The 12,667-nt window shown below is 36.9% G+C and overlaps 1 protein-coding gene across 1 annotated transcript in view; it reads left to right on the top strand.

The window, feature by feature from the left end:
• Lrrc36 (leucine rich repeat containing 36) overlaps positions 1-12,667 on the top strand; it is a 59,971-nt gene that overhangs the window by 37,186 nt on the left and 10,118 nt on the right. Inside the window, exons 6-9 of the mRNA XM_015496215.2 lie at positions 2,719-2,846; positions 4,515-4,566; positions 7,524-7,964; positions 11,132-11,421. Coding sequence (XP_015351701.1) covers positions 2,719-2,846; positions 4,515-4,566; positions 7,524-7,964; positions 11,132-11,421 — 911 coding nt within the window. The remainder of the gene's footprint in view (positions 1-2,718; positions 2,847-4,514; positions 4,567-7,523; positions 7,965-11,131; positions 11,422-12,667) is intronic.

The following is a 12,667-nucleotide window of genomic DNA, read 5'->3' as shown; positions in this document are numbered from 1 at the left end:
CAATGCTTACCTAGCATGCACAAGACCCTGAGTTTGATCCCTAGTTCTGCCAAAAAAATAAAAAACAAATAAAATGAAAGGAATAATATTTCAATTGTATTTCAATTAAAATAAAGCTCCCCCCATGAAAAAGATTCATCTATAGATCTTGATAATTGATTGAAATTTCAACTGAGAGTTCCAGAATAAGATTTTTTTATTTTTAAAATTTATTTATTTATTTTAATTAGGTATATATGACAGCAGAGTGCATTTTGTACACAATTGCAGCACAACTTTTCATTTCTCTGATTGTACATGATGTAGCATCACACTATATGTGCAGTCATACATGTACCTAGGGTAATAATGTCCATCACATTCCACCATCTTTCCTGCCCCCATACCCCTCCCCTCCCCTTCCACCTCTTTGTCCATTGAAAGTTCCTTCATTTTCCCCATGCCCTCCCCCATTATGGATCAGTATCCACTTATCACAGAGAACATTCAGCCTTTGGTTTTTTGGAATTGGCTTACTTCACTTATACATGATATTCTCCAACTCCATTCATTTACCTGCAAATGCCATAATTTTATTGTCTTTTAATGCTGAGTAATATTCCATTGTGTATATGTACCACAGTTTCTTTATCCCTTCATCTATTGAGGGGCATTTAGGTTGCTTCCACAGTTTAGCAATTGTGAATTGAGCTGCTACAAACATTGATGTGGCTGCATTACTATAGTATGCTATACTATATTCTTTGGGTACAGACCAAAGAATGGGATAGCTGGGTCAAATGGTGATTCCATTCCAAGTTTTCTAAGGAACCTCCATAGTGCTTTCCAGATTGGTTGTACCAGTTCGCAGTCCCACCAGCAATGTATGAGTATGCCTTTTCCCCCACATCCTCGCCAACACTTGTTATTTCAGAATAAGTTTCTGTCTTGAGGGATTCAGTAAGAATGCCAATGCCAAAGATTGGGAAGGCACCAGAAGGAATATTTGGGGAAGAAAGACAGTGAGTTTGGTTCAGAAAATACTGAATTTGTATTTGTGCCTCTGTGGGGCACTGTTTGGGACTAATCAATAAATGTAGATATGGACATCAAAAGAGACATCAGAGTTAAGAAATTTCAATCTAGGGTCATCCGGATTTAGGTGACAGCTAAAACACAGGAAAAGGTTTAGTGGTAGCACTTACCAAAGAGTTTGGACTGTCGGGGATTTGGTTGAACCAAGAAATATGTTGAAGGAAAAAAAAAGAACCTGTGAATATGGACAGGAACACAAGTGTTGGAGGAAGAAGAGAAGGGTGGAGCTGGGCCTTGGACACCTTTGGAGGCTTGTGAAAGGAGCCTGAACCCAAATTACAGCCTACTGACCACATTTGCCTTTTCTGCAGGGATTCAGGTTACAACCAGCAGCTTTTATTCACCTTGTTTTTTTTTTTTTTTTTTTTTGGTTTGTTTTTTTTCTGCAGTATTACTGCAATAGGGACCAGCAAACAAAGTTTAAGAGCTTTTGTTATTTTGAGAACAGTTCTGTAAAGTCCAATGGTGGAAGAGTATTTTGTGCTTACAATAGGACATTTCAGTTCAAGGCAACGCAGAAATAGGAAGCATCTTAGAGCCCCAAAGGGACCCAATGGCTGGTTCCCAGGAGGCTAGCTTTATTCATGCTGTTGCTCACTCACATTCACTTTTCTTAGTAGCTTTCTGTTGCCAGAGATTGAGAACAGAAAGTAGCAGAACAGCACATTGTTTGAAGGAGACACAAGCCTTTGAAACTATCTTAATTCTTGCACAATATTGCCAGAGAGAATTTCCCTAAACAAATGCAAAACATTTTTTTTTCATCCAAGTTCCCCCATAAAACCCCAGATCCCAGAATCCTACAACTAAAAGTATTGATTAAGGATGTGCAAAAAACTGGGCTGGGGTTGTGGCTCAGTGGTAGAGCACTTGCCTAGCATGTGTGAGACACTGGTTTCAATTCTCAGTACATATAAATAAATAGAAGTCCATCAACAACTAAAAAAAATATTTAAAAATAAGGATATGCAAAAAGTCTCTAGGCATGGTGGTATAAGCCTGTAATCCCAGCAACTCAGGAGGCTGTGAGTGTAGGATCACAAGTTTGAGGCCAGCCTCAGCAACTTAGTAACATCCTGTCTCAAAAAAAGAAAAAGTGTATCAGTGGTTAAGCACCCCTGGGGTCAATCCCTGGTACAAAAAAAGAGGGGGGATATGAAAAACACTTTTGTACAAATGTTACAACCTAACAGAATTCCTAATTGATTATTCTTAATATCAGTTTCCAGGTGCCATGAATAGGATTGAGTTTTGGGTTTCTTTTTATTTTTAAAGTTATTTCCCTAATCATGGTTTAAAAAAACATTGGATGACCTCAGGATTTAGAAATACTCTCCATGAAATAGATCCTGATTAGGTGTTCTCTTTTTACAAATGAGGAAATCAAGGCAGAAGGAGGCTGGTTTGAAATGGTGAATCAGTGCAGACTACTGATTAGAATGCTGTGAAGTGTAATCCCAAAGTCTGTTCCCAGCATCTCTTCCTGTAGCTGGAGATTGTTGAATTGGTGTTCAAGTGTTGACAACAGAACTAGCACTTACCCTTCCTCCAGTATCTTTTGGGTACAGACCAAAAGACAGACCAAAAGACCTCGCCTTTAAAGTCCAGTCAGAGCTTCATTGTATTCTTTTTCTTTTAACACAGACTCAAACAAAGGACTTTTTATTCCCTTTCCCAACCGGGAAATAAAGGATTCCCTAACCAGCACTTCTGCAACCCAGGGCAATGGTATACCAGGTCAGAAATCAGACACTTTCCCACTGGGGCCACAGGTAATGTATTCACTCCCCTACTGATCAGTTGACTAGCCAATGATTAATACTAGTAATTCAGTGGACTCTCACTGAGTTATTTATGAAGGCCTAAGAGGCCTTGTTTGAAAAAAGGCACTTTTGGATCCTCTAAAAGAGAATGGCAAGACAGGGTGTAGAATACTTTTCTCTATTAATTTCAATCTCCATTTTCTTTATTCTCACTAACCTGTTATCAAATGTTATATATTTATGTATGAAACTTTAGTACATTTTATTCCAGGTATTTTAGTTCTCAAACAGGATGCAACTGTTATATCTTTAGGCTGGTCATAAAATTTCTCCTCTCTATCCAATTTCTCCATCTCCTGTTCTGGTTGCCTCTTAACATTTTCTACCTTTACCTTTTAATTATAGAGTCTTCCATTTCAGGAGTGGCTTTCCCAGAGCTGCTTCTTCCATGTAACAGGAAAAAAAAAAAAAAGAAAGAAAAGTTAAGGGGTGAAGATGGCACAGGAGTGATGGACAATGGGAAGGATGAAATAATGCAAAACTTGGGAAGAATTAAAAATAACAAGTTTTTAGTGAAAATTTTGACGAGAAAAAGTCATACAACCATTATATAAGATTTATTGTGGGAGTGAATATGATACAAAGAGCAGAATTGACTACTGTATGTTCAACTTCTCCCTTTGCCTTTTCTTTGATAAATTTGTATGAGCAATGAAATTGTAGAAAATAACCAGAGGGAAAAGAAGCAAAGACTCTGAATCATGTACAATTTGGATGATCAAGACTGTACTATTAAAGTTAGTAAGATTTTTTTTCAGTTTGAGTATACAATATTTTATTTTAAAAAGAAATAATAATTATGATTAAAATTATTATATTATTGTTATTATTAAATAATAATTTTAAATAAAGCACTTAATTGATTTCCTTGTTCTTAAAGATTCTACTTGGATGACTTAGAAAAAAATCACTCTTACCATTTTTAAAAATATAAGGAAATGGAGAAAAGGATACTCCAATCTACATTTAAAGTTAGAACTTCTTAGATTAAAAAAAAAAAAAAACCTCTTCTTCTTGGAGAGGAAAAGGAAATTGCTGTAATCCTTTTAGTTTAACAAACAAGGAAGTGGAACTTCTTTCTCTGCCTGGTTACCAAAAAGACACTAAATATACTTCAAGAACCTTTTTTTGAAACCAAACCTTAGGTGGCTTCTTTTTTTTGCTTTAGCCCTTACCTAGTTATGCTTAAGATTAATTTCCAGTCTGTTAAAACTTCTATTAGTTCCTGTGGTTGATACTCAGCTTTACCAAAAGGTAAAATAAATATGGGAATCCTTTAAATAGAGGGGAAAAAAAGAAAAAGTGGCCTCATCTAATTTCTATGCTGAGTTATCTGAAGCAGAGAAAATATAGTATTTCACCTTTTGGAATGTCCTTTATCTTCTAAGATATTTTATATTTTCAAGGAGTCTCCTTACCTGCTTCAAAGAAACTCTGGCATCTCCTGTATTCTGACTGTTTTTAAAATAGGCTTGACCTTTCCTTGAAGGATGGTTTCTCTGCTTCCATGGATGAACATCCTTGCTAATAGGAAAGTACTCTGAACCCCTCGTCTAATGAGCTTATGTCTGAATGCTGGTATATGTCCTTCTTTCTAAACTTTCAAACTTCTTTTAGATGCAGGAAGTGACAAGAAGGGAGATGCCAAGTGACAGCCACCAGAATGATGGTAAATATTTTGCTTGTTGAGTATTTTTCCCCACACAGATGAAATTTAAGAAATGATGATATCACAGTCCTGAGGCCCTGTTTAGTCAACTAACTCTTTTCTGCTTTTCTGAGGATTGCCTTGAATGTTTAGTGACATGAGGTTTTGATTTTTTGCTTGAAGAGTGGATATTCTGGCCTCCTTTATTCTTTTTATATTGGCTAACTATTTTGTTACTTTTTTCTTGCATTCTTCTGGATTTGTTATTATTCTATTCATTCACCACCACTACCACCATTAGTTTATAAGTTACACACAGTTTCTATACTTTTAATACTATTCCCAAAACAACAATATGTGTTCTTAACTTTTACAATTTTAAAATTAATCAATATCTTAAGTCTTCTCCTGGATAATTTATAGACCCTAAAGTCATTTTTTCCATTTACCCTCCTGATATATGTTATTCTTATGGATTTTAATTCTTGAAGGGTGATTTTATTGAGTATAGACTTCTAGATTGTCAGTTGTTTCTTTCAGAATATTGAAGAATAGTTGAGAAGTTAGCTGGAAATCTATCACTCCTGCAAAGATAATCTTTTTTTTTTAAACCTCTGGTTGCTTTTAGAATTTTCAGTTGTCTTTAGTTTTCTGAAATTTCATTGTGATGTCTGAATTTTTTTTTTTTTTTTGAACCTGGGATTGGACCTAGGGGTACTTAACCACTGAGCCATATCCCATGCCCCCTTTTTTATAATTTTTATTTTGAGATGGTCTCACTAAGTTGCTTAGAGCCTCACTAAGTTGCTGAGGCTGGCTTTGAACAGCCTCCCTGGGATTACAGGCAGGTACCACCACACCCAGCTTGGGGTTTTGTTTATTTCTTCTGTTTGGTATTTATTATACTTCTCATATCTGTGAATTGTGTCTCATTATTTCTGTAAAGCACTTTGAATACTGTTTGTGCCCCCATTCTTTTGTGTCTTTTATCTTTCTGGAATTCTTAGTTAAATAAATATATGTCAGAGATTTTCATTTTGTCCTCTTTGTGTCATTATATTTTTCATCTTTTTTTGACTGGTCTACACTCTGTTTAATTCCTTCTGACCAATCTTACATTCTCTTCAACTATACCTAATCTACTATTAAACCTGTCTGCTGAATTCTTCATTCCAATTTTGTTGTTGTTGTTCTATATGCTTTTTCAAGTCCTAAGAAGAAAATCCAGACTTTTTTTTAGATGTACATGACAGTAGAGTGAAGACTTCTTTTATATTTCTTTAGACATGACAAGCATGACTGTTTTATAGGCTATAACTGCTTTTTATAATGTTTGATTTGGGGGAGGTCTGTGTTTGTTTGTTTCTACTGGTTTTTACTCATATTGTCTTGCTTCCTCTTTGTTTGTTTTGGCTCTTTGTTGGTTATTTTAATAATTATTTTAAACTAACAATTAATTATTAGTCTTAAATGAGTGTATCTTTGCTAGAACAGATTTTCATTTGCTTCTACCAGGCACCCAAAACACTATCAGTCACCTTGATTCCAGCTTAAGCTTTGAGGTTCTCTGAACTACCAGATGATGCAAACTTGTATTACCAGTCATTACAAGAGCTAGTTTATTTCCAGTTTACTTTTATTCTGAATATTGTATCCTCCCCAGAGTTCTTTTTTAGAGTGTTGTGTGTATGCATGTGCATGTGCTTGTGTGCATGGGTGTGTGTGTGTGTGTGTTTTGCAGATAGGGTGTTATTAAATACCCCACTTTGAGTGGACCTTAGTCTTGTACTTCTGTCCCTTTTATCTTAAAAAGGGGCTTTCCATGCTAGACTTACCAAGGAGTTCCTGTTGTTCCTAGATTTTCCTACCTTCTTAGCTTTTAGAAGCTTTTAAGCATATGTATCATTCTACTTCTTTAAATTCTTAAATGGAATGATAGTCTGAATTAGCTAATTAGTTATTACTTGAAACAGAAGTCCCTTGTTCCTATATATATTTTTTAAACAGAGAGAGAGAGAGAGAGAATTTTAATATTTATTGTTTAGTTTTCGGCGGACACAACATCTTTATTTGTATGTGGTGCTGAGGATCGAACCCGGGCCGCACGCATGCCAGGCGAGCGCGCTACCGCTTGAGCCACATCCCCAGCCCCCTTGTTCCTATATTCTTTTTGACACTTAATGATATTGTTCTATGACCTTTTCCATACGGTGTGTGTTGACCCTTGGTAAAACATTGATGTTCTTATAGGTACTTAAGAACATCAGAGTTGGAAGAGTTACTGTGACTAACTCAGATACAGTATTTTTTTTGTTTTGTAAGGAATCACTTTAATCACATGAAGCTCTTAAAACAGCAAAGAGCACAAGGCTTTCTCTCTTTTTTTTTTTTTTTTTTTGGATGTTCTACCTGCCCCCTACGACTTTTGGAGATGACATATATACCTATCTGAGAGAAATATACCTGCGTTAGTACCTAAATCAGAGATTTTTCATAGGTTTTGTATTCCCTGCCATTTAATTGGATAGTGGTCCCCAAGAATTAACCCAGTACCTCTGGATGGAGTTTGGGAATAAGAGTTGGCTTAGCTTTATTGCAAGGAGTCTATGAAATCATAGACTAATTATTATCTGAAGACTCAATACATAAAATCACAATTATTATCATGTAGTGGTACATAAAAATTTTTATGTGAAATTACTGTTTAGAAAACTCTGATCTGATAGTTTTAGGAGGAAATTCCTAGGGGATTTGACTGATGTGAAATTTATCTCCTGAATGTTCATATATTCTTTACTGGTTTCATAAAAATTCCCACATTTTTTGTTGTCCATGTGGAAATTCTCTTGTAACTTTATGCTACCATTTATCAAAATTATTAACCACCTTGTCCAAAAATTTTTTCTGGCTCAATGAACAGAGGCACCCCATGAAGGATTCTCATTGTGTGTGTTTTTTCCCCTCTTGGTGGTAATTAGAATTCAGACACTACTCGCCTCATCAGTCTACAGTCCAATCCCCAGAGAAGATGACTAGAGATGGGTACCGAATATCTTTTTTGGACAATAAATCTTCAAGTTCTTCTCCAGAAAAGGACTTGACAACAAAACCTGATACTTATCAGCTTTCTCATGATGCCTCATTGGGTAAACGCCTGGATGTGGGTGATTCTAGCCAGATCCATCCCTATCAGATACCTTCTGATGTTGGTCTGGAAAATTATGATGGTCATTATTCTCAAACTCGACCCCTGCATGGAAGTCTTGGTAAAAGGCCTCAGAGAAACAAGAACTACCGAGAATATAGCACAAAGCTTCCAAATGACATAAAGGCCACCGTATCCCATTCCTGTGGAGATTTACTGACTTCTCTGTCAAACCCCGACTCCAGCACCGAAAGACTTTTGAAGCTTAGTTCAGGTAATAGCTTCCTGTCAGTTTACAGATCTTTTTCATAGGCATGAAGGTAGAAAGTATAACTGGAAATTTTGGAATTAATGTTTCTTAAATTGCATTAGCATTTCTTTCTTTTCTTTTCCTTTTTGACACCGGGGATTGAACTCAGGGACACCTAACTACTGAGCCACATCCCCAGCCCTTTTTTTGTATTTTATTTAGAGACAGGGTCTCACTGAGTTACTTAGGATCTCACTAAATTACTGAGGCTGGCTTTGAACTTGCAATCCTCCTGCGTCAGCCTCTGAAGCTGCTGGGATTACAGGTGTGAGCCACAACACCTGGCACATTAACATTTCTTAAATTGTATTTCAGGGCCTCCAGTGGTCTATGGAACTTCCAGAAATCTACAGGGTAGAGTTTAACATAACAGATATGTTAGAGAAAATTTGTAGGAATGTAAGCTTCACAGCTACATATTATTTTAGTTAAGTAGCATTCCAGGATGTATTTGTAGCTGCATATAATATTCTCTGACCACAATCACTAATATTATGAGTTACCTTCAGAAGAAACTAGTTTCAGAGTAATTGATGGAGACTATTCTTTAATTATATGTCAATTTATTCAACTGTATACATATTATATGCCAGACACTATAAGCAAAATCAAATTCCATAATTTTTTTAAAAGTCCCTACTTTCATGTAAGCTCTATAATAAAAGCAGACAATAAATCATAAACTTATAAACATGTGTCAATTTATGATAAGTGCTGTGATGAAAAATACAAGGATGAGAGCCAGGCACTGTGGTGCACTCCTGTAATCCCAGTGGCTTGGGAGGCTGAGACAGGAAGATCACAAGTTCAAAGCCAACCTCAGCAAAAAGCAAGGCACTAAGCAACTCAGTGAGACCCTGTCTCTAAATAAAATACAAAATAGGACTGGGGATGTGGCTTAGTGGTAGAGTGCCCCTGAGTTCAATCCCCAGGACCTCCCTAAAATAAATAAGTAAATAAAGACTTGAATGAAGTAAGAGTGTAAGCCATATAGATAAGTGAGAGGAGAACTTTCTAGTGAGACTACTACGTGCAAAGTTCCCAAGTCTGGAACATGCTTGGCATGTTCAAGAAACAACAAGGAGCCCATGTGGCTACAGTAGAGTTAAGTGAAGTGTATGGATGAAGTCAGAGAGATGGCCAAACTTTTATTCTGAGTAAGGTTAGAAGTAGTTGAAGGGCTAGGCGCAGTGGCACATGCTTGTAATCCCAGCATCTTGGGAAGCTGAGGCAGGAGGATCACAAGTTCAAATCCAGCTGCAGCAACTTGAAGAGGCCCTAAGCAACTTAGCAAGATCCTGTCTCAAAATAAAACATAAAATAGGGTTGGGGACGATGGGGTTGTGGCTCAGTGGTAGAGTGCTTGGCTAGCATATGTGAGGCACTGGGTTCAAATCTCAGCACCATGTATAAATAAATAAATAAAGGTCAATCAATAACTAATTTTTAAAAAAAGGTTGGGGAAAACATAAAAAGTGGTTCAGTGATTAAGTAGTTTAATACCCAGTAGCAAATAAAAGAAGAAGAAGAAGTTGTTGAATGGTTTGTAGCAAGGAAATTATGTGATCTAACTGAATAATTACTCTAGCTGGAAAATAAAAATAAAAGAATTACTCTGGGGTTGGGATTGTGGCTCAGTGGGAGAGTGCTCGCCTAGCATGCACTGGGTTTGATCCTCAGAACCACATAAATGTAAAATAAAGATATTGTGTCCACTTAAACCTAAAAAATGAATGTTAAAAAAAAAAAAAGAATTACTCTGTCTGGGCAGGTGGAAGACACCTACAATCCCAGCTACTCCAAAGGTTAGGCAAATTTGAGGGCAGGTTAGGCCACATAGCAAGACCCTGTCCCAAAATAAAAATTTTTAAAGGGCTGGAGATGTAACTCGGTGGCATAGCATTTGCCTAGCATGTGTGAGACCCTGAGTTAAATTTCTAGTACCGAAAAAAGAAAAGAATGACTCTGGAGGCTGTATAGAGAATAGACTGTGGGAGGGGGGCAAGGATGAAAATTCTTTTAACCATTTAAAAGGTTATGGTCCAGATAAGAGTTGGTGGTGGCCTTGGATAGATAGAGTGGTTAAGGTGGTGAGAAGTAACAGGATGTTTTGGAAGAATGGAGTTATCATTTACTAAGATGGAAAAGAGTGGGAAAAGCAGGTTTTCAGATAAATATCAAGAGTTTGGTTTTAGATGTCTTAAGTTTGAGATGTCTACCAAAAGATCCCAGAGATGCCAACTTGACAATTGGACTTATTAGTCTGGAATTCAGGGGAAAAGATATGGCTATAAATATGAATTAGAAGGGCTGGGGATGTGGCTCAAGTGGTGACACGCTCGCCTAGCATGCGTGAGGCACTGGGTTCGTTTCTCAGCACCACATAGAAACAAAAAAAAGATATTGTGTTCGCCTAAAAAACTAAAAAATTAAATATTTTTAAAAAATATGAATTAGGGAATTATAAGTGTTTTGGTGGCATTAAAACTGTGAAACTAGATGAGAAACTAGATGCAAGAGAGAAGGGGGACAATTACAAGTAGAAAATGCTTGGGTAGTCAAGAAGAAATAGGATCTAGTTTACCAATAGAAAGGTTGGCTTTAAATGAAGCACAGACAGTTCATCTATTGTAATAAGAAGGAGGCAGAGAATTTATGGACACAAATACAAATAAGAGTTGGTAGATTTAGTGGTGGGATCACATGGACATTTTCTTTGATTATCTCTATTTTTTCTGTGTAGATCATCACCTGAGAGAAAGGAGAGAGGATGATGGAAGTTTGAGGAAGACAAGAAATGTGAAATGATCCTCTCAGAGTATAGAAAAGTAAATTTGCCAGGGTAATATATATGAGAGCCGGACAGAACTAAGAGCCTATACAAGATAGTGATCAGGAATAAAGTATGGAAGCTCAGATGCATTTTATTCTCCAACCACATTCCACTGCTGTGGTGTAGGCTTTTGGAGCATGTGGGTTATTGGATTTAATCAGAGTTAAGATTTTACCAGGTGAAGGGAGATAGAAAGGGTCCAGAGTGTTGAGGGTATTTGCTAGGGAGTGATTATTATGATCTTTGGACATAAGAGAGTTGAAGGGCAGGTTCATCTTCCAGCCTGTTTCCTCCACAGAGCTATATGCCACCACCCATTTCAACAGTGACCCTGCTTTGCTGGTCAATGTAGAGCAACAATTATCCAGCAACCTCAGTGATTTAACACCAGCACATGGCTCTTTCCCGAACAACTCGGCCCTGGGAAACTCTCTGCGAATGCTGCTGTTACCTCCTGGGACTTCAGAAGACCGAGAGATTCTGACCAAGAGGTCATTAAGCCCATCCAAGAGAGCATTCAAACGGAAGGACAATATCCTTGTCAACCTGAGTGCAAAGCATGGTTTCCGTGATGCTACAGGCAGTGAGGCAAGTGTTGGCTTGTTTGTGTGTGTGCAAGAAACACATCCAGTTCAAGACTAGAATGGGGTTCTGGTGGGGATGGTGTTGGTTCTGGCCAATAGTGCTAGAAGTTCAAAAGAATTTTCAGAAACTAGGCTAATGCTCTCAGGCTAAAGCCTGTGATTCTTCTATCCTTGGGAAAGTCATTTTCCCACTGCCACCATTTTCTCCTTTCTATCACAGGGGAACTATCCCTGATCTACTTCCAGAGCAAAAAAATATGGTAGGAAAATACTTTAAGAAGTGGTCAACAAGAGTTTACTAACAGGAAGGAATTCAAACAGTTCAGGGCCTCTGGGTTAGCTGAAGATCTTTATAGCATTAATTTTTATAATCTCATCATGCTTACTCATTTTTTTCAGCCACAAATGACTTACTTGAAATAGTTTTTATAAAAAGCTTTGTTTTCACTTTTCTACCTACAAATTCATATAATTCTAAATTTTTGCCAAAGTAGCAGCAAGAAGATAAATTAGGGCTGGGGTTGTGGCTCAGAGGTAGAACACTCGGCTAGCATGCATGAGGCACTGGGTTTGATCCTCAGCGCCACATAAAGTAAAATAAAGACATTGTGTCCACCTATAACCAAAAAATAAAATTAAAAAAGAAGATAAATTAGATTATCCAAGGGATTTTTAGCTAAAAATGGGCTCAGAAAATGAATGAAAAATCAAGAACATTCCCACATATGCAATATAGTTCATCTTTACAAAATCAAAATGTAATAGTATATATAATAAAACTTCAACACTTACTAAGAAGTTTGGCCCTGCAAGCTCATCCCACATTCATTCCTCACAGAAAATGCCCTCCACTCCCCTCTCTTCTCTATTTGAATGCTAACTTTTCTCCAGATCTTAACTGATAATCATGAAGACTTCTCTCTTTAGTTATAGGAACCACAATCCTTAGGATCCTCTCTGAACATTTGTCAGTTAATCATTTACTGTCCTGTAAGGGAACAAAATATTTGATCAAGAACTGCTATTTCTAGTCATTTGTATTTTCAATTGTTGGAAATCTTTTTTTACATATTTGGGATGAGTTTATGAGAGTTTTTTGGTCGTTTTTTGTTTGGTTGGATTTTTTTTTTTTTTTTTTGACTCTTCCCATTCAGTTTACAGAACTTTGGAGGTGATTATAATTTTTGTGTACCAAAGGGGGCAGTCTTGTAATACTTTTTTTAAGCTTATGCTAGCCCTTCCCCTCCCTC

This window comes from Marmota marmota, unplaced genomic scaffold (genome assembly GCF_001458135.2).
Source record: "Marmota marmota marmota unplaced genomic scaffold, marMar, whole genome shotgun sequence".
In the NCBI taxonomy this organism is placed as follows: Eukaryota; Metazoa; Chordata; class Mammalia; order Rodentia; family Sciuridae; genus Marmota; species Marmota marmota.
This window is presented reverse-complemented; position numbering and strand designations above follow the sequence as displayed.